The 27,758-nt window shown below is 33.7% G+C and overlaps 2 protein-coding genes across 3 annotated transcripts in view; one reads left to right on the top strand and one right to left on the bottom strand.

Annotated features, from left to right (window-relative positions):
- Positions 1-27,758, bottom strand: part of LOC134229567 (RAB11-binding protein RELCH homolog) — a 59,931-nt gene that overhangs the window by 2,876 nt on the left and 29,297 nt on the right. The gene's annotated exons all lie outside the window — the stretch shown is intronic.
- On the top strand, positions 455-26,578 carry LOC134229569 (uncharacterized). Of its 2 annotated transcripts, XM_062711317.1 has the most exons (3): positions 455-997; positions 11,769-11,938; positions 24,476-26,578. In XM_062711317.1, exons 2-3 carry the CDS (start codon positions 11,773-11,775, stop codon positions 25,594-25,596), a joined length of 1,287 nt encoding a protein of 428 aa, XP_062567301.1. In that variant the 5' UTR covers positions 455-997; positions 11,769-11,772; the 3' UTR covers positions 25,597-26,578. The 2 variants fall into 2 exon arrangements, with proteins under 2 accessions (XP_062567301.1, XP_062567302.1); XM_062711318.1 differs by lacking the exons at positions 455-997; positions 11,769-11,938 and adding an exon at positions 21,172-21,591 and having other exon boundaries at positions 24,476-26,577.

Here is a 27,758-nt window from a genome sequence, read left to right as displayed (position 1 = left end):
AAACCTTTAGTTTACAATGACTATGAAACAAATACGATACATAATACATGAAATCCATTTACTAACGTTTATTCCCTGAACGACATTTCCATATTAAACTTCCAATGTCATTGTCCTCTGGATGTTTATTTATCTCTAATAGTAAACATAAAAGAACATTGTGAATCAGAAACTTTAAGGGGCCATTTTTAATTAAAATGTATTCAACCAATAGTCAAAGCAACATACTAATTCATCCATTTTGTATTATGAATTGTTCTTTAGAACTTCAAAGTTTTCATATACCATTAGCAAGAGCGAATCTATATTTTCTGTGAGGAAATTACTAATGTTGAAGGACAATCAACTTACTTAAGAAACCTGCTCTGCTCATTTATTGATCTTGAAAACAATGAAGTACGGTAGAACCTTGATATAAATTCCTGTTATGAGAAGTTCCAGAACATCAACACACACCTTTTTCTCAAACAAAACTCTTCATCTTAATAAACAAATGCAATGTAAAAAAAAACCTCATAAAATTCTCTCATAGAAAAATATGACAATGGATCCATTAGTGGTTTATTCTGTTTGTAATAAAAAGCCTGCACGTTAAGATGCAGGCTTAGGGACCCAATACACTCCTCCTATGTTTTAGTGTCATCAAAATTTAATGTAGAGAGAGCTAATCCACACTGACTAACATTACTTCTCTATGTAGAGAGCTTCACTCAGCAGCTAGCTTTACTTTTCAATGTAGAGAGCTTCGGTGGTGGCCTTTTCTTACTGAGCTAAGTAATCGGTCAGTATTACATTAAGCCATATCTTGTTATTGAGGGGCTCGTTGGTAATCAAATCAGCTGTTGTTACATGGTGTTCTGAGGAATTATCTGTCTACAGACCTTCTAGCGCCAAAATATTGGTCTTCATTCAGTGACCTCTTCAATTCAGCAATAAGATTCTAGCTGACTGATTCTAGGACTTTGTGTACTGAATGAATTAACACTCAGCTAAACAGGTAAGATAATTAAATCAAAGAGCTCCTTGCATTTTTAGCATATTTTTCTCAAAATTAAAGAAAAACAATCATTCGAATTCAGCATTATAATTTTTTTCTTTCTTTTTGATAGACAGTGTAATTTTCATAAGAGTGTTCATTCATCATGGATATATGGCTGGTGGTTTCAATTTACTTTCTTTATACCTTAATCCTGAAATTCTTATAAAATCTCAAGCAAATAATTTTTCAAATTCTTGCAAAAATAATTGAAGGATTAAAACAACTACTATTTCTGATTGATATTAAAATAATTAAGGGCACCTTAAAACAAATCTATTGACCAGAGGTCTCTTCTGAAACTGTAGCTCTACATTTTAGAACTGAAGTTTAAATACAATATACTTGCTAGAATTTTTACCTTGAATACAGTTTTGGCATTAAAAATGATGGTTTTGAGACCAATTAAATTGAACGATGCTTATATTATCTATCCTGCTTTGGTTCGATGGTTATTACAGCTTAATTCTTTTTCTTGACATTATAAGATCACTAAAATTCTTTCCGCTAAACATACTTTTTTGGGATCAATTTGCATCTTGCTAAAAAATTGTACTATTACTGTATGTCCTTTGAATTTCCTTCTGAATTTCGAATTTATACTGTCAAGAACAATGAACACACTCCTTTACATGGTGACAGTAGATAACTGGGTAAGATAATTTCAGCATATGCAGCAGGTGTCATTAATCAAGTTAATATCAGACTTTTAAAAATAATATCTGTTTTATGAACTCAATCCAAATAATTTACACACAGTTTCTATAACACAACTATTAATTTTCTATAATTATCAATCTATTTTTCATCATCCCAACATAGTGATTCTTTTTTTCTTTCTTATAAACATGAAAGAGAAATTCTAGCAAGTGATTGGTTGCTGTGATGTCACAATGTGTCTGATATGATGTCATATTCTATAGACAACTTTCACATTTACAAAATTTATTCCCCTTTGCGGGGTCAATCTGGGGTCAACCGGCAAAAGGCAATGTTTTCCCTCTATAACCTTACCAACTTTGGGTCAGTATCTTAGAAATAAAATCTGTATGAATATGTTCATTATGTTTTTCATGTTGCCCCATACCCTAGCAATACAGGTACAGATCGAAATTGTCCGATAACGTTCAAAGATTAAAAGTATTACCAGGTAATTTAAGTTACAAAGGACAAAGTGGGAAAAATGAGCATAATGCCAACAATGGGAGTTAACTCTTAGGAATGTGAAATTTGTCTATTATAAAATAAGTAAGACCACGGAACATTAACTGGCAAGATTGGAAATATATATATATTCAGCTTACATCATTTTCATCTGTTAGAATCAAAACATTTGATGAAAGATAAGGTAATGGGCAGGCAAAATTCAACAAAGAGGTCTGAGAAATCACTGGATTATCTACTCACTTTACCAAACAAATTAAAAGAACTTGATGAGCAAATAAATTAAACAACAGAAATGTTGGTTTATACACAGATATTTGTGTGTTTGGATTTTTAACCCTTTTATATTACTAGAGCTAATTAGAACACTTCAGTATGGAGTAATCAGTGTATAAAACAAGCAAATTCAAAGAATTGTGGTCCCCCGCTTTCGATGTCTTTGTGGGTGAGATGTCATTTTTTATGACATATTGTGTCAAATATGAACACCCTATCATATATCATTTAGAAATTATCAGAGAAGTTGATTTAAAAAAAAAAATAAGGTCAATTGTGAAGGTCAAGGCCAAGGAGTCGGAAATCATAGCATGCTCGGAAATATCTTTTCACAGGTAATGCACATGTCAAATATGAAAGCCATATCTCTTCTCAATCAAAATTTATCAGGAACAAGATGTGTTTGTGAAACACTGATGGTCCTGTATGGCAACATGATGAAGATTAACAAATTAAATATATTGGTACCCAAAGTAGGGTCTTCTCACAAGAAATACGATTGTGAAATATGATAGCCCTAGCACCAATGTTCAAAAGTTATGGCCAAGGATAAGTTTTTGAAAGGTAGGTCAAACTCCAAGGTAAAACGGTCTAAGTTGTTGGTTTCTTAAGAAAGGTATTGTCTCAAGTATTACATATGTGAAGTATGAAAGCCCTAGCCCTTACCCTTCAAACGTTATGGCCAAGGTTAAAGTTTTTCATAAGTACAGAAATCTCCAAGGTCAAGGTCAAAAGGTCAAAGTTGTTGGTATCCAATGAAAGATCTTGCCACAAAGAACACATAAGTGAAATAAGTGAAAAGTCCTAGCATCTACCGTTCAAAAGTTATGGCCAAAGGAAAAGTTTAAAATTTTTGTGTAAAAGTAGGTCAAAATCCAAGGTCAAGGTCAAATTTGGTAGTACCCACAGAATGGTCTTGTCACAAGAAATATATATGTGAAATATGAAAGTCATAGCTCCACTAAATCAAAAGTTATGGGCAAGGTTAAAGTTTTTGTGAAGGACGGACAGCTAGACGGACATACAGACGAATTAGATTTAATGTCCCCTTGCTTTCATGAAAGCGTGGGGACAAAAAACCATATAGTGAAAGTAAGAAAAAGAAAACTGCAGTCAATTTCAAATCTGTCCAATCCTGACATTTCAATGAAGTGAATTAAGCTTGGGATCATATCAAGGTTTGATAAAAAGGAAATGAATATGGCATAAGTCCAAGTGATGGAAATTACATATCTCTGACAAAGTCCCATGTGCCGTAAATCTCACTCCTGTGGAACCGTTTCTTATTGGACAAAAGATATGACTAGATCTCATCAAGGGGTATTGGTCCTGCACAGATGAGGCTTCACATGACATTGATCATAACATTCTATCTAGGGGAGAAAAAAAAAGATAAATTCTCTGGTCAAATAAGATCACAGATTAAACTCATAAACCCGTGGTGACAGAGAAATAAGATCACATTTTTTTCCTGCCAATTTTCTTCTGGAAGCAATAGCTAAATCTAATTAAGCTGCTACTGCATACACCCAGAAACTAATATTGGGTTTGAAAAGTCGGTTGTGGCAAAGGCAGTCAACACTTAAAGATTAAAGGCACAACTTTTCACAATTTCATACACAGAATATTTTAATAAAACAAAGACTGGTAGATCATGTGCTTTACACATATTACTGATCAGAATATTCAAACAAGAGGCCCATGGGCCTTATAGGTCACCTGAGCATTATGCAACAACTTTCCAGTGATTAAACTTGATTCATGTTTTAAGCCAGATGTTATGGCATTCACAATTTTGAAAGAGGCACCATTGATCATCATAACAATACACTTAGCAGTTGCTTAGTTTGTTTACTTAATACCCATATGCAGGGTAAGGGAAAAAAATGCATTTCAACTAATCAGTAATATTCAGCAATAATCAGTAGTGCCCCTACCATACATGAACCCCTGACCCTTTGGCCTTGTTATCTGATTAATACCAAGGAGCAGATTTCAAACCATTCATTCATTTTCAGTATATAAGTACAGCCCCCCCCCCCCCTCTATGGTACCCCTGACCCTGGGGCCTTGAAATTCACAATTCTGTAAGATATGGGCCCTTGTCTATTATAACTATATTCATCATAACTTTATTTGTAGTTCATCTGCTTAATACCCTGGAGCAGAGAAGAAAATTTTTAAAGATTTAATGTATTTTCACTATATAATCAATAGAGCCCCACCATAACACCAGAACCCCTGACCCTGGGGCTATAAAATTCACAATTATGGAAGAGGCATTCTTGCTCATCATAACTATGTACTTAGTTAGTTTATTAAATACCCAGGATCAGAGAAGAAGATTTTCAGAGAATTCATGTATTTTCACTATATAATCTATAGAGCCCCCCCCCCCAACACCAGAACCCCTGACCCTGGGGCCAAAAAATACACAATTATGGAAGACGCATTCTTGCTCATCATAACTATGTACTTAGTTAGTTTATTAAATACCCAGGAGCAGAGAAGAAGATTTTCAGAGAATTCACGTATTTTCACTATATAATCTATAGAGCCCCGCCCTAACACCAGAACCCCTGACCCTGGGGCCATAAAATTCACAAGTTTGGTAGAGGCACTCTTGCTCATCATAACTATTTACTTAGTTAGTTTATTTGATACCCAGGGGCAGAGAAGAAGATTTTCAAAGAATTCATGTATTTTTACTATATAATCAATAGAGCCCTGCCCTAACACCAGAACCCCTGACCCTGGGGCCATAAAATTCACAATTTTGGTAGAGACACTCTTGCTCATCATAACTATGTACTTAGTTGATTTATTTAATACCCAGGAGCAGAGAAGAAGATTTTCAAAGAAATAATGCATTTTCACTACCTAATTATTTAGCCCCGCCCTAGCACTAGAACCCCTGACCCCAGGGCCATGAATTTCACAATTTTGGTAGAGGACTCATTGCTGATTACAATCATGCAAACAGTTTGACTGCTTGATGTCCAGGAGTAAAGAAGAAGATTTTTAAAGATTGCATTAATTTTAGTGGTTTTGGCCCCACCCCTCAGGCCCCAGGGGGGCAGGGATCATGAAATTCACAATTTTTGTTCCCCTTCACCCATAGATGCTTTATGCCAAATTTGGTTGAAATTGGTTCAGTGGTTGCAGAGAAGAAGCTGAAAATGTTCAAATGTTAACGCACAACGCACGACGCACGATGACGGACGAAAACGGATAGCAATAGGTCACCTGAGTTTACTCAGGTGACCTAAAAACCTTTTTGTTTCCTGGATGAATTTTTTTCACCATATATCAGGCATTGTATGTGTATATCTTTTGTATCAATTTATACTTAAAAAAAAAGTTTGCTGCAAGAAAAATAAATAAATAAATAAAAAAAAACAACAGTTTTGATTGTACAACTAAAGGAATAACTGTCTTATTTTTCGATTTCATGATGTGATCAATCGATTGGGTTGTGTGATAATTTGCATAAACGCCAAAGGCGTTTATGCATAAAATTATCACCCAAGCCAATCGATTGATCATCGTCATGAAATTGAAAAATCTGACAGTTATTCCTTATATTTACATGCTTTGATTCCGCCAATCCGCGTGCTCAAAGCCCTGCTTCTGTCTAGCTGTTTGTTCTGCCCTGCACATGGTTTTTTTTGGAACCATGCCAATACATTGATGGGGAAATAAAATACATTTACAGTTTGTAATTTTATCTCAGACAAAGACATTGGAAATGTAAATATAATGTTATAAAAGACAGAATTTTTGTTATATAAGTATGTATGATACATGTACATCATATTTTTTTTTCTCTCTAGAAGTTATTTACATGTACATGTATTCTGATATGGTAATAAAAAAAGAAATATCAAGTGTAATGTATGATATAATCTATGCCCAATATGTGTTGTATGTTGCACATATAATTTTTTTTTACATAAAAAAAATCAGAATATTCAATGGCTGTTCCATTGATAAAAAGTGCAAAGACATAACTATCAATAATATATAATACTGTATACATGGTTATTTTCGCCCCCTGTTAACTTCGCCCTTTCATACTTGCAGTATACTGAGTATTTCATATATAAATCCTACTTTAAATGATTATTGGTACAGGTATAAATATAAATGTGGACTATGTATTTTTCTGCAACAGCTGCAACACTAATTCCTATAATAAAACAACCAAAGAATGCATTTTTTGTTAAAATGTAAATGTACTCACAGAACTTCCAGTGCTCTGATTCAAGATTAGCAAAATTTTAAGCATTTTTTGAAAATAAAAATTAATACAAGAAACAACTAAGATAATGTCTAACTTTACTTAAAGTGAAGATAATCCACCCAAATTATGCTAAATTGTTCATTGTCCACTGAGATATTGGATGATTAGACAAATTGCGTTTTCATTTTCTTCATTTTTTTATACGATTCTTGTTGATTTTAATCACTTACAGGGGGCCCTTATTTCCTGACAATTGAAAAAGACCTAAGGGGGTGCTTATAGGGGTAGGGGTGGTTAATAGGGATTATACGGTACATCATATTTTCATGAAAGTTTTTTTTTCAACATGTTATTCAAAGAAAGTACATTCTATACTTTATGTACTATAGTAGTAATATATGTCTGATAGAAATCTATGCATGCATGACTGTATTTCTTATAGAATTTTCTAGGATGAGCAGATCACTATATTTATAACTGCCTTTATTTTAATTTTGAGAATTATGACCTAAAACTGTTACTTCTCCCAAAAATTTGCATTTTTCATCAACTTTTTCATCAGGATCAATGTTTCTATTTAACACCTTTCTTAAAAGTCACTTTATTCTGGTTTCAGTGGCAGAATTCTGACAGTTTACTGTAACATTTGGCCTACATAATGAAAAAAACCTTTCAGTGACAAAATTGTGAAACTCCTTGTATAACTATAACATTTGTCCTACTTAATAAAAAGGCATCAAAAGCTCACGTAGTGTCTCTTCCTCCCTGCTGAACATCAATATAACTGCTTTGTTTGATAAATTGATTAGCAAAAATAAATTAAGTCTTGATGCAACCTCCAGTGAATTACTGAACTTATTTTATAGCTGTGCTGTCTTAAATTTTCAAATTTAGTGTAAACCTTAATTTTCTAAGACTTTGACATTGGATACAGGGCTGATACGAAAAGTGAAGGTAAAGTCATTTCTTTGTACTTACTAATCAGACAGATAAAATATATTGTAGCAATTGGCTTTTCCTCACTGTATACTGTAAACTAATTATTATTTGTATCATCTTTTATTTGCAATTTGGTAGAATGAAATCAATCCTCAACATTCAACCTATTAAGTTAAACATTTTCTACAAACACCCAGTAAAATATACGCTTTGCAGCGATTAAAATTCGCAAGGGTAATTGAAGAAGGTTGTAAAACTTTCTGGTATTTATTGCACTTGAATAAAAACTGGTTTACAGTACATGTATTTCAAAATTTCTAGGAAAAGACATAAAAGTGTAAACATTGTTCAAATGAAATCCTGACCTGTAATTCCTAATCTTACTACACACAGTCTGACTGGTCTCTGTGTTTCATTTCAAGTTTCATAACGTGTCAAAATCATGTGTTTCTTTTAAGATAGCTGTATCATACAGTGAAAGATTTATGAAAATTATGAGTATATAGTGAAGATATGACAACTAACCTGCACTGTACAGCAAGAAGAATAGGCACAGTAGGGAGGAAGAAGTAAAACAATATTTTTGTTATATATATATATATATAATGAAATGATTTTTACTTACATTTTTCTCCATAAAAATAGACTTTTTAGGTTCTGAAACCTGTATTTAAAATAGACTTCTTTAGAATTCTGAAACCTGTAGACTGTTCATGGTAGTCGGCAGAGTGCTTGCTCCATGATCGGGAAGTCGTGAGTTTGAATCTCGGCCGTGACTGACCTACATAAATAATGGTTAGCAACTGTTCCTTCGCCATGCCCTCAGCACTTGAGATGAAAGTTGCTGGTCCTTCAGAAGAGACCTTGAAAACTGAGGTCCCATGTCACGGCAGGCATTGGCAAGATAAAGAACCCTCACTGCTCAATGGCCCTGAGTGCCGAGTAAAGGTCAAAATTTGAAGCCCTTCACTGGTATATCATGACGTCTCTACATGAGTGAAAAATTCTTGAATTGGACGTAAAACAACATACAATCAATCAACAATCAATCAAAAACCTTTAATTTTCTGAAACCTAATACATTCAGGAATTAAACAAAATTCACACAGGTCATGCAAAAATTCTACGTTTGCCAATTTTCCCCTTTGTGTGTCATGGTGTCTCTTTAAATGGTTATATACAGATGAATGACACATTCCTGAAATTATCTTAATGAATTGTGTTAGCCAAAGTAAAATAGGCTAAATAAAAAATTCTACATTTTTGAGGCATTACTGTGCAATGTATTTAGATATACATGTATTATAAGATAAATAGGTATATATACGATCAACAATATATAAATTGATGTTGTTGTCATTTCTACTTTTGATGCATATAAAGTCTGCAACAATAAAATGTTTCTTTTTGCATTTTTGAAAGGATTTGTTCATCGACATTCAACATATTGTTTACATGTTTATTTTACATTTGTCCCAGAAATCCTGCAGGATTTGAACATTGTCCGACTTTTTCACAAAAGAGCACACAAAAAAGTTAAAACAGACAGAATTTATGACTTGACCTTTGACTTTTTGACCTCAAAATTGAAAGGCATCTTCCTTAGTTGCTGTGTTAAAATATCATTGCAAAATCTCAAAGGCTTCTCGAGATATCACGTGGCAATGGAAATAAATTTACTGACAGACAGAAATACAGACAAATGAACAGACAGACAGAACAAAATTAATATCCTCCACTCAATGAAAATGGAGGACAAAACACATACATCTGTGCATGTTTTCATTGTTCACCTTAAGACCCTTTCACAATTGGCGCACGAGCACTTTACAACACTTTGCGATCGGAAAATTTTAGCTTCGCACGAGCTATCGCATGCGTTGCATGATGTCTCGCATTCATTGCATGTGTTTTAGTGGTCGCATCAAGTCTCCTTAAAATAGTCAACATGCACACTATTCAGACACGACCAAATGCGATCAAAATTATCGCAATTCAACGCACGAAAATTAGTACGAAGGTCTTACAACGTTTTATGTACTCGTAAGAGTGATGCACGATTTTTTAAGATTGTAAGATAAATCGCAGGTGTCTTTGCGTGTGTTTTGCGACCATGAGACTGTTGCTCAACATGTCTCATGTAATCTTGCAACGTTTTACTATCATTGTTTAATTTATCACCTTCAATTGCCATGCTTTGCAACAGGTATATATACAGTGTATAATTATAAGCATCTTAACTATGTCAACTGAAGAGCGTCGGAAACGGGTGGTATAAATACCCAGCCCTCTGACTTGCACGAACATTCGTACTATGGAATGCATGAGCGCACGAGCACCGCACGTCCAATCGTTTTGTCGCACATTCAATCGTCCAATTACCTGATCAGTTGTGCAATCCTATCGCATTATCTTACAACACTCGCTTTCATTCTACAACAGTCGCATATTGACGCAAGATATATCACAAGGTTTAATGCACAACAGTCGCTTTGGATCGTGCAAATTTCATACGAACACTTTTTTCATATGCGATTTTTTGGCAGCAGTTTACGATCCTAACCAAAGTTATTTGATCGTACGAATATTTTGTCGCTTCTGCTCGTGCGCCAATTGTGAAAGGGCCTTTAACTCTCAAAAAGAAAAATGTGATACAAAGATCTAATGGTATCCATCCAGTGTTCGTGTGTTTGTACGTTGAATATACACTTTTTTAAACCAAATGATATTAAATGTCAAGTATTAAATTTCAGATAGAAACATAAGTATTAATTTTGTTGATTTATTATTTCATCAATATACTCCTCTTTTTCAGAGTCCTATTGTGTCTCTTTGCCATTATCTCTAGCTGCAGTCAATGGGTCAATAATACTTCATGTAAAAAAAAATTCAACTGTGTTTACACAATTAAATGCAAACTGTTGTTAATATTGATTAAGGAAGTCTACTGCTTCTATGCCATTAAACCTAACAGCTTTGAAACAGGGAAGGGCCTCTTTATTATACGAGATCTTTTAAGGTTTACAGACCCCTCTGGTAAGAGAGATAACTCTCAATGGAATTGATGACTATTCGTGTACAGATTTGCAAAGTTAATTGCCATCTTGGTCAAGTTTTGCCCAGCAAAGTATGCTTGCTGGTATCAGGTGCATTTTAATTGTGAATTGAGGAATTTTCACCATGATTTTCTGGGGGAAAAAATGTGATGTATCAATTTCACTTTGACCGTTTTATGACTGACTTATTTATTTAGAAAGACATAATTTTTTCAACAGTCAATGCATTATGATGTCAAGAATTGCAAAAATATCATTAACATATGCTTGTTTTAAAGGTATTTTATTTTTGCCAGAATCTGTTGTCAATTTAGATACATTGTATTTACCTATGTTCTAAGATATGCTTTGAGGTATATGACATGATCAGACATCAATAATTGATCTTTTGTAAATAATGTCGACTAATATTATGATCATAAGAAAGTCATCATCGCAAACCACAGGTCTTTATGTTGAAGTGATATGGATGTCCAAACCAGTGAATCATATTCTTTAAGTATTTTACCCTTGATATACCGAATCCTCAGATACTGTAGAAGTACTATTTTCCGCGTGGTATTAATTTACGATATATTTTCCGAATTTGTCCTACTTAATATAAATATAAGGCATATAAGATGTTTTTTCCATGGAATTATGACCCCGTGGAAAAAAGTACAGTATAAGATGTTTTTTCTCAGCTCCATCAGGTTAAAATGTATTAAAATATTTTCAATATGCCTGCAAAAATTAACCACATGTTCAGAATTTTTTTTTCCATCATCTGAAAAACAATGCCAGTAATCAAAAGACAGAGTAACGTGACCCACTCTTAAGAAACTGATTTAGATACATGTATATGGCTGGCTGAAATTATTTCTCTGAAACAATTAATACTTCACACACACGAGTGACAATTTAAATATTTACAACATAGAATTAACTTTGAACTCACAAATCTATTTAAAATAATTGAATTGTCATATTTATTTTATTTTTTGTTTGACTATTCATTTTGCATTACAGGAGTATAATTTTTTTTCGCCTCTTTAAAATAATCATCTTTTTTCAGTACCATGCCTATATACTGGAAGGATATTTACCAAATACTACACCCTGATCCCGAGTTAACACGGCTTCCTCCAGTGGTTATCCCAGAATGCATGTGGAAACAGTTCAACAGAAAATGTGAAAAAGTTTGGGCGGAACAAGTCATACTGCCATGGATACAACAAATGCAAGGTTTGACAACCTTTCACTGATAAGTGGAAATCCAATATTACAAGAAAGATAACTCTGACACATTCTCTTTTTGGATTTATCATCTCCTTATAAATTTCCTAAGAGTTAATGCTCTTAGAGTAGATTCTTGCATTATATGAAAGTGAATTCTACCCACATTATCCGACATTGTCCATAGTGCTTCATTTGAGAAACTGAAGTGCACATTTAAATAAATGAATACATTGAATGTGACAGATGACTTTATTGATCAAACTATCATTCCAGAAAGATTGTCGAGAGTTATAGCTGTTAAAGGCATTTCATTGTATGCCCATTTTGTTGTTAATCAATAGTGAGACATTATATTATACCCACAAGAGCTGCATTTTCAAAGAGAATACGATGCACTTTCTAAGAGTGCAAGAACTTGCAAATTCCTTTTGAAATCCAAGTACATATTCAATGTCATCAGTTTTATACTGAGTGACACACAGCATAAACGAGTGAATGAATTCAAAACATGAGAAGACCATCAAGGCAATTAAAGGCAGTCCTGGACTTTATCTAGGGGTGCTGTCAAAGTGCAACTGTTGATAAAACAAGATGTAATGTATCCATTGGAACTTTGAGTGCATGTTGTGAAGAAGTATGGCTATAACATAATGTTGAAATGGCATTCACCCTAAAATACTCAAAACAACTCTATTACAATGAACAGAGCTTCAGTTAACACATTTTAGTGACATTGCATTCTCTAATAAAATCTTCAAACTGTACATACTATTACATTTTTCAGAGAAAAAGCTCTGTGCAAAACACAAAATTGTTGGCATAAATAACTCTCATATAAGAGGGCCATTTCCTCTTCAGACCTCTGTATTGAAGACTGCAGTAGATGTGTCTCTATAGGCATGCTTTTTCAGGCAGCTTTTAACAGCTTAGGCAACTTTAAAATATAGGTCTGAGTCAGTATCTATCCTTATATTTTTCATGCCCCAAAAAGTTGGGTAGGATTAAGAGAAATCTGCTAAAAGTTACTGCTTAAAAAAACTTAAATGCTGACAAAAGCAAAACATGATCTCTTAAATTGTTATAACGTATCTCCAAACTTTCTAACAATGCTATTGATCTACAGTGTGACAATTTCTTAGCTATGTTTTTTTAAGAACTGAAGATTACCATGGAAATGAGAATGATTTATATTTGTCACTGTTAAAATCCACAGTTGTCTGTTGCAGCAAAAAAACTTTGTCATCATAATTATCTTGTTACAAATATCTTACATCCTTAAGCATTAATCTTGGAGACCAAAACTGACACAGTTGCTGGATTAGGTGGTACATGTATTCATGATGTAACAATGAGCAGCAAATACATCAGTAGTTGAACCCTAGCCTAATTGGCCTTGTCTTTCTCAATTTTTAAAAACAAGCACTGAAGAACATTTAGCTTACAGTGTCAATTGAGATTTCTCAATTGAAGGTGATGAGTGCATTACCATATTTGTCCTATAAAGCACCCCCAGGCACTAATGGAATAAGTGCATTTTTTAAAGTATCAATGCCAAATAAAATCTTTCTTATCTAAAAGTATTCCCTTTAAAAAAAAATCCAACTGCATATTCCATTTACAAATTTATGAGGCATAAACAACATACCGGTAAACTTGAACATGTCAGAAAATAAAATCAATTTTAACTTAGACATGTTTAAAGTATCAGTCATTAGGTTGAAATACCACTACATGTATTCAGAAATTAGATAAATCATTCAAGGAATACATAAATCATCGAAGCTTAATATCAAAATCATGCTGCCAGTTAAGTTTGTCTGAATTTCATCCAAGGCGTTCATCTTCCTGATGCACTGGGGTTGCTACTGATTTTCTCTTGCCCTCCATCATCTGATTCTGAGTCGCTCCACTTATAAAGTGCAGGTAATATATTGAGATAATGAACACTGACAGTAAAATTCAAGCTCAAAAGTCCATAAAACAATACAAAATTGGTAAAGATCAAACACGGACCTCCAAAAACATCAGAGGTGGGATCAGGTGCCATTGAGGAGTGAACATCCCCCTGCCGATTGGTCACACCCGCTGTGTGCTCCTTGTCATGATCAGGAAATAATAGAGAAAATCCATCAACAATTCAGAACTTTCCAAATTGCTCGTGCAGTTTGCTTTCCATTCGCAAGAAAGTCTGATCATGTGACCAACTGCATGTCATTGAACATTGAATTTCAATTTTATTAGCATTGTTATATAAGGAAAGACATCAGCAAATGTAAATATTATATAATGGCCTAAAGATGAGTATGAAAAACATCAGTCAAATTCTATCCATGTGTTTATTCTCTTGCAGCATTTGTTCTTCCTCAATGTCTTGGCTGATGGTTCATCAAATCCCTCACAGGGATTCCTACTGTAACTAAAAGTTTACTGTCCTCACTAGTTTAGTGCTATCTAGGTTATTTGATATTTCTGTATTCAGAAAAGACCTCTTGTATTGGGGTTGACCTTTTGGTTATACTGGGTGACACCCTGACCTATGCTTCTTTATAACCCGCTTGAGAACCAAAGTTGAAGGATGTCTGTTTCTGCATCTAGTCATAGATACCTAGTCATCATATGATTCTTTGTTGTGATAAAAAAAAAAATTACAAGAGGCCCAAGGGCCTTGAATCACTCTTCTGATAAATTGTACAACCTATCACTTCTATTTGAAGCCTCTAACCCTAAGTATTCTAAGAGCCAAGTTGCATCAACTGACAAAGTTTGATGATTCTTAGCCAATTATAACTGAAGATAATTTAATAAAGCTATAAAAAAAAAATAAGTAGGTCACAATGACCTACTTTAAGATTGAAGTTTTCTGAGGACTCAAGATGCATTAATAGACAAAGATTGAAGATTCTAAGCCAATAAGTATGTGAGATATTCAAAAGTAAGTCACCTTGACCTACTTTTTCATCTACATTCTTGGAAAAACCAAAATGCATCAACTGACAAAGTTTGATTATTCCAAGCCAATAAGTAGTGGAGATACTTAATTATAACCATAAAATGTTAAAAGTAGGTCACTGTGACCTAATTTTTAGTTGGTGATTTTCGAAAGCCCAAAATATATCAAAGTACTCAGAAGTACAGAGAGCCGGGCTTATTTACAGAGTAGAATGGATTTCTTACATGAATCACGTTTATATTCTGATGAAAAAATTATTTTAAAACTATCAATATAAATGATAAGACACTGAAAATGAGTTTTTCAATCCTAATACCACGGTCCGATTTTGTCAGAATCAGAATTTATCTGGTACCGCAGCTGAATGTAAACAAACAGGCCAGTCTGGTTCCCTCTCCTACTTTACCTCGTATGTGTAGAGAACTACGGTAACACTGATTATCAAAAATCCTCACGCTAATGAACTATGTTCTTTGATTTATGAAGTTTTCAAAGTCATTACTTCTAATGTTTATTTTATATAGATAAAACTTCGTTTTATTTTTGTTGCTTTATTTAGCGTTTGTATTATCTCAAAAGCGGTTGAGAGTAAGAACTATATTTTTGCACGTAACTTTAAAATGGCGACTATGGGGTCAACATCCTGCCTTGAACAGGATCACATAAGCCGGCAATTGCTCTTTGAGCAATAAGCCCGGCTAATCAACTGACAAAGTTTGATGATTCTCAGCCAATATGTATCCGAGATATTCAAAAGTAGGTCACCATGACCTACTTTTTGGTTGACATTCTCTGAAAACCCAAGATGCATCAACTAACAAAGTTTGATGATTCTAAGCCAATAAGTACCAGAGATCCTTAAATAAAGCCATAAAATGTCAAAAGTAGGTCACCGTGACCTACTTTTTAGTCGTCACTCTCCGAAAACCCAAGATGCATCAACCCACAAAGTTTGATGATTCTAAGCTTATAAATACCTAAGATACTTAAATAAAGCTATAAAATGTCAAAAGTAGGTCACCATGACCTACTTTTTGGTTGACATTCTCTGAAAACCCAAGATGCATCATCTCACAAAGTTTGATGATTCTAAGCTTATTAATACCTAAGATACTTAAATAAAGCTATTAAATGTCAAAAGTAGGTCACCGTGACCTACTTTTTGGTCGTCACTCTCCGAAAACCCAAGATGCATCAACTCACAAAGTTTGATGATTCTTAGCCAATAAATACCGAAGATACTTAAATAAAGCCATAAAATGTCAAAAGTAGGTCACCGTGACCTACATTTTAGTCAACATTTTTCGAAGTCCCAAGATGCATCTGCTGACCAAGTTTGATGATCGTAGGTCTGAAGGTAATCAAAATATGCCTTTTAAACAATATGAAAACATATGCCTGCAAAATTCAAAAAGTAGGTCACAGTGACCTACTTTTTCATAAATATGTTTTAAGGTCCCAAGATGCAGCAATTTACAAGATTTGATGATTCTAACCCTCTCAGTGAGTCAGTGTCTTCAATAATGGGATTAAATGTTTTAAAAAGGATAAGTCATAAAGTTCAAAAAGTAGGTCAAGGTGACCTACTTTTAAGTTGATGTTGTTCAAGGACCCAAGATGCATCAACTAAGAAAGTTTGATGGTCATAGGCCTTAAAGTGTCCAAAATATGCCTTCAAATCATTTTGAAAACAAATGCCTGCAAAATTAAAAAAGTAGGTCACTGTGACCTACTTTTAATTTAACATGATATGAAGTCTTAAGATGCATCAACTTACAAGATTTGATGATCCTAGTCCTTATAGTAAGCAAAATATAAATGTTTTTATCAATTGTAAATTTAGGTCAACTTTGAAGTGACCTTGAGACCACACGCCCTTTGCCCCAGGGTCATGCCTTGAACAATTTTTAATCTTCAACATATTCTGATCCTTGTTTGTAAGTTTGGTGAAAATCTGCCTGGTGGTTCTGGAGAAGAAGATTTTTTAGCAACCAGTACTTTTGGTTTTGTTTTCCTGATTATCTCCCCTTGTTTAAGGGTCCCAAGTGAACCCTTATTTTAGTATAAATGGTAGCCCTTGGGCCAAGGATACCCTGTGACAAATTTGACACTGATTGGCCAAGGCGTTCTTGAGTTATGGCCCATTTTCTAAAAAGTTAACGCACACCGCACGACACACACCGCACAAATGGCCATAGCATTAGCTCTTTAGCCTTTGACTCAGAAGAGCTAAAAAACATATTTCAGCTTACATCACAAGGCTGTGTAATATAGCTTTCCATTATGACAAACTGCAATAATAAATCTGTAACCATGAGCAACTACCCTTAATGGATATCAGTAAATGCTTGTCCTATATCCAGTGAAGATGTTTCACTTCAGAAAAGCAGGTGCTCAATATGAGGGAAGTTCTCATTTCTTCCACCTCCAATTAATTTCTTGCTGACAGTCCCAGGTTTTTTTAACCTGTTTTCTCTCAAATTGTCATCTATTTTTCTCCACTCTGATTTTCTGTCTACATCTTGTAGATAAATATGCAGTTGTAGTTCTTAAGGAATGGTAGTAGTTCGACACATGTCTCAAAAATTGTAAACTTGTGACTTTCATTCCAAAAATGACTGGACACTGTAATGCAGTTTTACTGGAAATACATGTATTGCAAGTCCATCATTGCCAATGTTGATGGACTTGAGATTCCATGAGTAATGAAATTTAATACAGCTCCAAGATTTCTTGGAAAATTAAAATCTTAATCAAGACATGTTTGAGGGGGAAGTTAAGTGTGCTTATTCTTAAGACTGAATAGGTTCTGGGAGGGCAGTTATAGGGACAAGGGTGCTAAATAGGACAGATATAGTTATTGTCTCATTTCCTATTGGAATGTTCTATATTCTGTGAGCTAGTACATAAATGCAGTATGCCTGTCACCAAATACAAGATTAGGATGGTTCTATGCAATTCAATAACACTGACATTTATAATTCTTACCATCCATTTTGACATTTTGATAAATGAGCTTCAAGCTTTGGTCACCTCAATGAACACCCACTTAAGTTTCTGTGCAAAAACAGTTATAACTTTCCGTACAATTTTTTCATACCTTTAAATTCTCATATACTAGTACATGTACTTATATTTTTTTCATCAAAGCAAAAATTTGTCATGAGTTGTTGAATTTTATAAGAAATATTAGAAGATCCAAGATTTTGAAAGTTTGGAGTTCAGCCTCTTAAAAATTCCACAGGCACTTGGGGGCTGGACCTCCCCCCCCCTTTATTTAATTATTGCAATACAACTTATAGAATTGACAATATTTTGTCATATTTCTCGCTTTAATACTTTACGGTGCTGAAATCTATGTGAAATCTCCTTATCAACCGTTCATTTGCAAATCATTATTCTCGTGATATGTCATGCTAAAAACTGCTTTCACTACAATAAGTACTTGCAAAAAATAAGGAATCTACAGTTACTGTAGCAAATTTAACTAAAATATGTTATAATATGGAATACTGTAAAAGCACAAATATTCGTGGGGGATTAAATTTCGTTTATTTCGTTGTTAACAATATTCAACGAAATTAAATCCCACACGAAATTTTATATGACTATATATTGAATAGGGTTACTTTCAAAACAACGAAAATAAATGCCCACGAAACTATTTCTGATGAGAAAACAACGAAATTTTGTGCCCACGAAAATTTGTGCTTCTACAGTAATATTTCAAACACTTTAAACACAGAGCTATGGTAAGCTAAAGGCCGGTTTACACTATGCATCTTGACACATGCATCTAGTAAACTCATGCTTCAATTTTGCCTCATGCATCTTCTTATTTACACTATGTGTCTTGATGCATGCATCTTTAGACTGCTTTGTAAAGATGAAATTTCTCTACATAAAAAAATAATAACACCTTCAAATTTCATTTCCAGATTTATTTTAGCTGAACAAATCATTCTTAATTTCCTTTTTATGATAATTCTTGGAAGATATAATTTATATTTATTCCAAAACAAAAACTCCTCTATATTATAATAATCAAATAAGTTTTTCTAATTGTAGTATTAATCTGTATTTTCTGTTTTTGTGTATCTTGGGGAGCTATTTTTGAAACTATATGAAAAAATAAGGCTCATAATTCAATATCAACTCTGACCTTTCTTTTCATTGGTCAGTTCCATGCATCTTGAAGCACGGAATAGAACAAGTTCTATTCCATCGTTCAAGATGCAACACCCATTTAATTTGACACAAGGGGCTTTTACACTGTGAATCTTGGCACATGCATCCAAGATGCATGTGTCAAGATGCATAGTGTAAACCGGCCTTAAAGCATTCACTACACAATCCAGTTTATTCATTAACTAAGCCATAACCAAAGCCTGCCGCCAAATTTGTTTTCCTCTTGAGAGAAATAAATTGAACACTCTTCCATATCACCAAAACAAACAATAAAATTTTAATAATCAGCTCTCAGATACCTCAATAATGACTCTAAACATGAAATGCCCAAACAGAAGTCTGCCTCCATTTCATTTCTGATCTATTTCCCCTCGGTGGACTGTCCACAGCTCTTCCATATCTAATTATGTCTTTGCTGGAGAAGGGAAACTGACCTTTGACACCAAGCACCTAGCCCCCTAAAGGGATTTTGTTGGCCCATTCCCTGGCAGTCAGAAGCATGACAATTGACAGTTACAAGGAGAGATATGGCTATGTCAATGTCAGAATACACTGATTAAATGTAATGGTTCCTCTAACATGCTTCTAACCTCAACTTGCACTTCTGACTACAGAATGCCTTGTGTTAAATAAAAATCTTTTATACTAGAATGACATGTCAGAATTTTGCATTTGTAATGTGAAAGAAGTACTTGCTGACTTGCCATTATTAAGAAAAAAAAAAATAATACAAAAAGAGAGAAAAGACTGAAAATTCTTGTTTTAAAGCATTAAAAACAGCTAAATCAATTTTATTAAAATGTCATCAGCTAGTTTCTTTTTGAAATATGATACCAAAAAAAATATTCAAGATATAATATCTAGCTTCCAAGAATTTGATACAAATGAAATCTTTCAAGATTAATTTCTATACACCACACACATGATTATACTTTGAAGTACAGGAAGGACTCAAATGAAAATAACTCAGACAGCGTAATAAGGGATTGAAGATGGCAATTCAATAGCCGTAATGACAGCAATTTCATCTGAGGAGATATTTCAGATTGCAATTGATAACCACCGCTAATTTTTGTCATCATCATTTGAGAAATCAGATGTTGTTTTCAAGAAGATATAAAATCCCGACCATAATTATCCCACACAAACATAACAGATCCCTCCATCAGGAATACACCAATTTGAAAATGACAACTTTATCCTTCAGAATTAAATAGTCATGTCATCTTCATCTGTGACTATTTGCTTACATAATTTCCATTTTGATTATCTGAATATGATTAGGATTTTGTTTTCAAAGATTGCATGTTTTTGATCGCTGAATGGAACGTCAAATCCAGATATTTACGTCACCAGTACTCCTCAGCCAAATCACTGACAGGGGCAATAACTTTCCTAAGCATTTACTGATGTAATCAAACATTATAATATAATGTTCCACTTTGAGTCAATTTCGTCATTATTTTTTGAATGATGTTAAAGAACTGTGCTTTTTCAAATTTCCTCAAAATGTCAAAGATCCTTGATATTTGAAGTCTAAATAAAAATTTCTATAATTTTCACTATATATACTAAGAGTATACGTAAGGGTAATGTATAACTGTAAATTATGAAACCTAAAACAATTTGAAAGTTGCTCCAACAATACGTACCCTAACAATAATAAATTTTTATGACACAAGCATTCTTGAAACTTATTTTGGGAAATAATTTGAACAAACTCGAATCTACATTACCTGAAGATGATTCCACATGAGTTTCATCTTTCCTGGAACAGTGGTTCTTGAGAAAAAGAATTTTAAAAGATGGCATTAATTTTTCACTTATTCAGAATTCTCTCCCCTCGGCATGGCCCATCATTTGAACAAACTTGAATCTCCTTCACCTTAGAATACTTTGAGATAAGTTTGGTTAAAATTGGCCCAGTGGTTCTTGAGAAGATGAAAATGTGAAAAGTTTTGAATGGGAACAACAACAATGCCAATGATGACAATGACAGACAACGGGTAAATTTTGATCAGAAAAGCTCACCTGAGCCTTCCACTCAGGTGAGCTAATAAGGAAAAGCAAAGCATTTATATAAAGCTGCTGCTGCTACTGAATCTTTTGTTTATTGCCTTGAGCAGCAATAAAGAGGACATATCCCCAGTGTTCTATCAGAGCTTACACAGCTGGATCATACAGCTTAAGGGGGAGGTCATGGATCACTGATTTCCCTCTCATCAGGATTGTATTCGTTTTTCATTAACTGTGGAATTTTCCTGCCTGTCAAACACAGGCAGTACATTCAACTAACAACACACTGCAGCCTGTTACTGAAGCTGGCCTTGTTTTCAAAGTATTCCTCCTTCTGTGGTCATAGTGTTCGGAGAACAAGGTCTCAAATGGGGAATAAAGCTAAGATAATTTGTAACTATGCAGCACAACTGCACATTCAGTAAAAATTCATGGGATATTTTATTGACTGGTAAATAATTAAAAACTGGATTATTTGAGTGGACTTCCAGCATGTATTATTATAGTAAGTCTGTTAAATTATTCTCACAATAAAATCCAGAACTGTTAGCTTAATTTTGTAAATGTACTCAGATGATTGATTTCTGCTATCTTGAGTGGAATTCTTTTGTAATTGAAACATTGTAATTAAAAAGAGCTCCCCTTTTTCTTAATATAGTTATTGTCTTGGTCAGTAAATTCTGAGAATTTTCCAATTGAAAATTGATGTATCAGCTAGCTCATATTTATTAAATGAAGCTCATCTAAAATTCATTTTTAAGTTACAATTGAAGGCCTACATTTTTTTGCATAATATTAACCAAAAATGCTTTCTGTTTTTTGTCATAAATGTTGAGGGAATTGATTAAAGTGATATCAAGGGTTGGATTAATACATTGATACATTAACTAATTTAACAAAATATGAAGATGTAACTCTATGGTTTGGAACCAATGAAATACTATGTTTCTGACATTTTAAATGAAAATCAGCAGTGAAACAGGAACAACACATATCAAAATAATCTCATATCTTAATTTAGTCCCTAGTTTGTCTATTTTATGCATGTGTTGGAAATAAAAATATAAAAATATTTTTACTGTAAATGTATTACATTTGGCTGTGTATTCTTTTTAGCACCTTTGGTGAAAAGAAACTTCCACTATTTCAAGTACAATGCTACATGTCTTACATAATATACATATTTATATTTAAGAACATTAAGTTATGCGCTAAATCAAATCCATGCAAACCGGTATTTAGCTCAAAATCAATATCTGCCAAATATTGGACAAGCTTAATAAAATACATTTACAGTATTTACAAAAAAAAAAAAAGATTCTTAATTTTTTTTTTTTTTATTAAATCTCATTTACAGGTAATCTTTTTGAAAAATAAAGTATAGTATACATATATACAATGACAAGAAATTTTAAAAAAATATATATATTTATCAGGCACATAGCATCAGGTGGGACCAGAGGGGCCACTTTCAGACATAGCATTTTACTATCGAAACTGTGCATCAAAAGTCCAGTTGCCTCCCCCCTTTGTGTTGTAGTTAGTCAAATATTAAGAGAAATGTAAAATGTACGAGTAAAAACAAATGGTACTGAAGGAGACTGGAACCTCTGAGGTATTACAATCAGAAGAATCACCATTTCTTTAGTCCCACAAGATAAAAGAATAATTTAGTATCAAATACTTTTATTTCTTTTTTATTTATCCTTTGGCAATTCAGATTCTTTAAAAGTCTGAATTCCAAATATTATTGTACGTAAGCATTCTTCTTACGAATTTGGCTCACATTTAATAAAGCCTTGGAGAAACAATTCCTTCTTCATTTTAATAATTCATTCAGCTATCATTCAGTTAATCTCAATCTTGGACATTTTTCAAGATCAATTGAGTCTGATTTCAAAAACTGTATCTATATTTAGCTCACTTGAGAACAATTTTTTAACCTTGAGCTACAAAGCTACACCATACATTGCTGCAGACAGTATTAACCAAACCCTTCAAAAACTCTATCCTCTGCAGGGCATAGAGCCGTAATTACAATATAGTTGATCCTCAAAGACAATATGAGTTTTAGATTGAAAATAATGTATAGCTAATGTGATTATGACCAAAATCCAGCAAAACAATTTGATGATGGGCACCAAATCTCTGAAACGATCAAAAATATATCACAAAGTATATATCTTTGTACCGCGCTAGAGATCAAAACACCCTAATCTTATTACAAGGAGGAGAAGAGAAGACCACTCTCCTATAACTGGTTCTGTCACATTTCACATCTAATGAACCATGGAGTGACATGAGAGTATAACAGCACTCGGACTTCTATTGCTTTACCAGGGACTGGAAGCTGTCGATATTGTTTGATATCGACTGATATTGTTTGATGTCGACTGAGTTCAGACACCTGAAGGCCATGTGCATAAACTAACCTGGTTCTCTGCTCTGACTGATTCCCACCAGGGAGTTCACATCAATCCTGTAATTTAGGTGAAATGCTCATTGAGCAGGGTTCTGCACATTAGCATTGTAAACCCTTACCTCTAATTGTACAGTACACATCAATCAAAGTATTATTATCCAATAGTTCCATTTCCAGTAGATTAACATGATAGAACATCCAATGTACATGTCCAGACGTTTTCACCCTGCCCATAGCCTCCAGATCACATTGCAGAGCATCAATATAAAATCATTATTTCTCTTATGTCCTCATTCACAGTATATAAGTACCAACAGTAAATTATAGGCCTGAGGCAATTAATATTGTAAATCTTCTGAGTTGTCAAATATGTCATCATTATCATCATATTGGTGATTTGATTAGAAAAATCATTACAAGAACTAGCTCGGAATACCACAAACAATCTTTATACGATATTCCTCTCAAATTTTATTATTTTGGAGAGAGATTGTGACTATTTACCTCGGATGATTAATGTCAGCCCAATTTATGACAAAATTTAAGTACTCACACATAAGCATACTGTTCAGTATATCATTTATTTATTTTGACCAAGAACTTTACAAAATAAATAGGGTAAGAGGTTATTGACCAGCCTTGGGCATAATTGTCTGCTTTCTCTGATCCAAATTTTATTTGGATCGAAGTTAAGGTAGGCTAGGAGGGAAGCATGTGTGCAGAAATATAATACCTGTAACATGAACATATGTAAATTTGCCACGCCAAGCAGTATATAATTTAGTATCATATTTTTCATAATTTAGTATCATATTTTGAAAATCATCAATACGTTTCAATTGAATCACAAGTTCTTATGACATGATATGGAAATTAGTTGAACATTTGTTCGTTATCTCCATATACAATATATTTCATTGAACATATGTTTCAAAATCATTTACTGATTTAATTTTTTTTTTTACAGTTGATGGTAACTTTAGTCACGAGCTGTCTGACGACCAAGCCCTAGAGGATTACCCACCACTAGAGGGGGGTATTCACAGTGTCACAATAGTGGTAGAAACCTACATATACCCCATCCTCTTATTCCTGGGAACAATCATTACACTGCCTCTTGTTATCCTCCTGTACAAGTTAAGCTATGCAGTCTGGTCCACTTGCTTTTTTCTGGCCATGACCCTAATCCTAGATATGATTCTGCTCTGTGTGGATTGTGGAAACATGTGGTACTACCAAGTCCATAGAGAATCTCTCAGCTTCCAAATCATCCATATGTCCAATGCCTCTTGTAAAGTCTACACATTTCTCATGAGTTTTATTCGATATCTATCCCCCTGGGTCATGGTGGTGATCACAGGAGATGTGTTTATTTCAATGAACTACCCAAATCGTATCTACCGCATGTGCACACGTGAGAGAGCCAATGCCACACTTCTGCTCATAGTGGTCTTGTTGACATTCATCAACCTTCACTACTTCTGGACAGTTGGTCTGACAGAGAAGGGTAAGAAATTTTGTCACCTGTCATATATGGATCGTTCTATGGAGGTATTCACACAAGAAATCCAGCCTTACATGGACAACCTGCTGGAAACTTTCATCCCATTCTTTGTGGCCTCAATCCTTCTCTTTCTCATCCTATGCTACTTTTGCACCAACAGCCAGCAAAGATTTGATATCTTTCAACTAAAGAACTACTTTTTGGAGGTGGAGGCATTGCTTGAGATGCGTCTTTTGGGACTGATTCTTTGTGTGTGGTTTGTGATTGTGTTTTTCTTTAAATCTATCCATCTCTTGTTATTAAAGTTCCAGAGTGACGCCTTGGATTATGATACCATTGCGGCAATTGACTTAACCAACAACCTCCTATATTTTTCCTTCCTAAGTTGCAAGTCATTACTTTTTTATGTGCTTAGCGCTAAAATCAGGAGATGTCTAATGGAGGCTGTGATCGGCAAATACCGTACTGTGGTCAAGCAATCACAAAGATACATAATACAACAGCAGTCACCAAATCTCATCCAGGAATCCGAGTATAGATCAGAAATAGTAGACACTGGGAGTAAAATATCCACAGATGTGTAAGGCTGGGAGGCATACCTAATAATAGGAGCATAGACTTAACAGGTGCTTGTCTAGCACTGAAAATACTGGAGCAGCATAGAGGGTATCCACTAAATGATGTAACTGATCTAATTCAGAAGCATAGAATAATGGATTTGTAATTGAGAAGAAACAGCAACAGCATGAAATCAAACAGTATAAAGTATCCCCAGGTTTATAACTGACACGATACAGGAGCCGAATCAAATCTCTACCATCAAAATCCATATAATATCCATAGAATTGCAACTGTGAGAAGCAGATGATCAACCATTATAATCTGTTATCAAAACACATGCACGAAATAACCAATTGACAGTCAAATAAGTAAAAAAGCAATGTCTTAACATAATTAGCCAAAGAAAGAAATCCAAAAAATTGAAAAAATATGACTGAAATATTTGCCATGTGAAGACAAAAAGAGACAACATGAATTAAAGTATCAATTTTTGTGAAAATGAAATGAAAAAAAAGAAGACTATAATATACATTGTACAGTTCATTGCTTTCTGCATCAAAGAAAATGTTTATAGGTAGCTGTACCAACTTTTAGGTAGAGTAATTTTAATGTTGTGAACATGAAGCTTTATTTTTTATAAAATAAAATGATGCCAGTGTATCTCTCATATTGCCATTTTTAATTCATTCCATATTCTGCAGAAATTTTATTTTATGTGGAAGGATTAAGAAGACGGCATTTGATTTGAACTCTATATATTGTTCATGTGGTTTCTGAGTATTTCAATCTGACAACTGTGTTCATAATTTAATTTTGATTCCTAATAAAAATGAGACATGAACAAAAGTAGGTTGGTGTGACCTACTTCTTGAATTTTGAAGACTAGCTATTTATTTGTATGAAATGAACATTATGAATTATGAACATTTCAGAATAAGATGCTGAATCTTAGGTTTGTAGATTGTAATTTAAATTTAAAAGACTTGCATGATTTGTTAATTTTTTCTGTTCACATAATATATCTCGATAAGGAACTTTTTTGAGAAGAATTCTCTAATTCAATAACAAATTGTTTTAGTGTCAACCTAGTTCTTTAAATAAACCAACTTTATTTAATGCATAAAATAAATAGGGTTGGATTTTTTTGGTATGAAAAATGTACGAGTGACCCTCTTGCCTTTTTTTTTTTTAATGATAAGTATTTCCTTTCTTGACTTCATCAATAAGATGGCAGAGGATATTCTCTATTGAGAAGTCTCTGAATCAAAATGGCTCTCATCCATGCAAACTTCAAAACTGATTATAGACAGAGGTAGCTAAGCACTCATTGTGTGTGCTGGTATTAAAATTTCTGTGTAGTTATTCTTATTGATACAAGCTTTTTTGCCAACAAATATTAGTTAGACATTTCCATTAGCTGAAAATGACAGTTTATATATATAAATGCTGATTGTCTGAATGTATAATTTGATATTCTATTTCTAACATTAATAGGTCCCTAGTGACACAGGCAGAATGTGGCACATTCTGTATAATAAAGTCTTCTATATTGATCGGATTCATACCCAACATCCACATTAAAGATACTACATTGAATCATTCTGTCTACAAATACCGTCAAATAGCATAGAACTTTTGTGGTCTCTACTTAAATATTTCAGATCTGAGCCAACAGCACAACTGAACAAAAATTTGAATACAAAATCAAACATAAACATTCAATTACAAATCTAGGAAACTATTACATTACTTTAAAAAATCATGCTATCAAATTCTAACTGTACTTATCTACTGGTGAACAATGGTCAGATACTTGTCTATAGGTCAACAATGCTCCAGGTCTGTTATGTACATGAACTTGTCTACAGGTGTACAGGTCTATTGTGTATTTGTACTTGTCTACAGGTGTACAGGTCTATTGTGTATTTGTACTTGTCTACAGGTGTACAGGTCTGTTGTGTATTTGTCTACAGGTGTACAGGTCTATTGTGTATTTGTCTACAGGTGTACAGGTCTATTGTGTACTTGTCTACAGGTGTACAGGTCTGTTGTGTATTTGTCTACTGGTGTATATGTCTGTTGTGTATTTGTACTTGTCTACAGGTGTACAGGTCTGTTGTTTAATTGTCTACACATGTACAGGTCTGTTGTGTATTCCTTTGTCTACAGGTGTACAGTCTGTTAT

Source organism: Saccostrea cucullata, unplaced genomic scaffold (genome assembly GCF_032062105.1).
Source record: "Saccostrea cucullata isolate Sc308-1 unplaced genomic scaffold, CSIRO_AGI_Scuc_v1 ctg36, whole genome shotgun sequence".
Lineage (NCBI taxonomy): Eukaryota > Metazoa > Mollusca > Bivalvia > Ostreida > Ostreidae > Saccostrea > Saccostrea cuccullata.
This window is presented reverse-complemented; position numbering and strand designations above follow the sequence as displayed.

Coding starts and splice junctions, on each gene's coding strand:
- LOC134229569 (XM_062711317.1), top strand. CDS start 11,773: ATGCCTATATACTGGAAGGATATTTACCAAATACTACACCCTGATCCC. Junction 11,939..24,475: donor ATGGATACAACAAATGCAAG/GTTTGACAACCT, acceptor TTTTTTTTACAG/TTGATGGTAACTTTAGTCAC.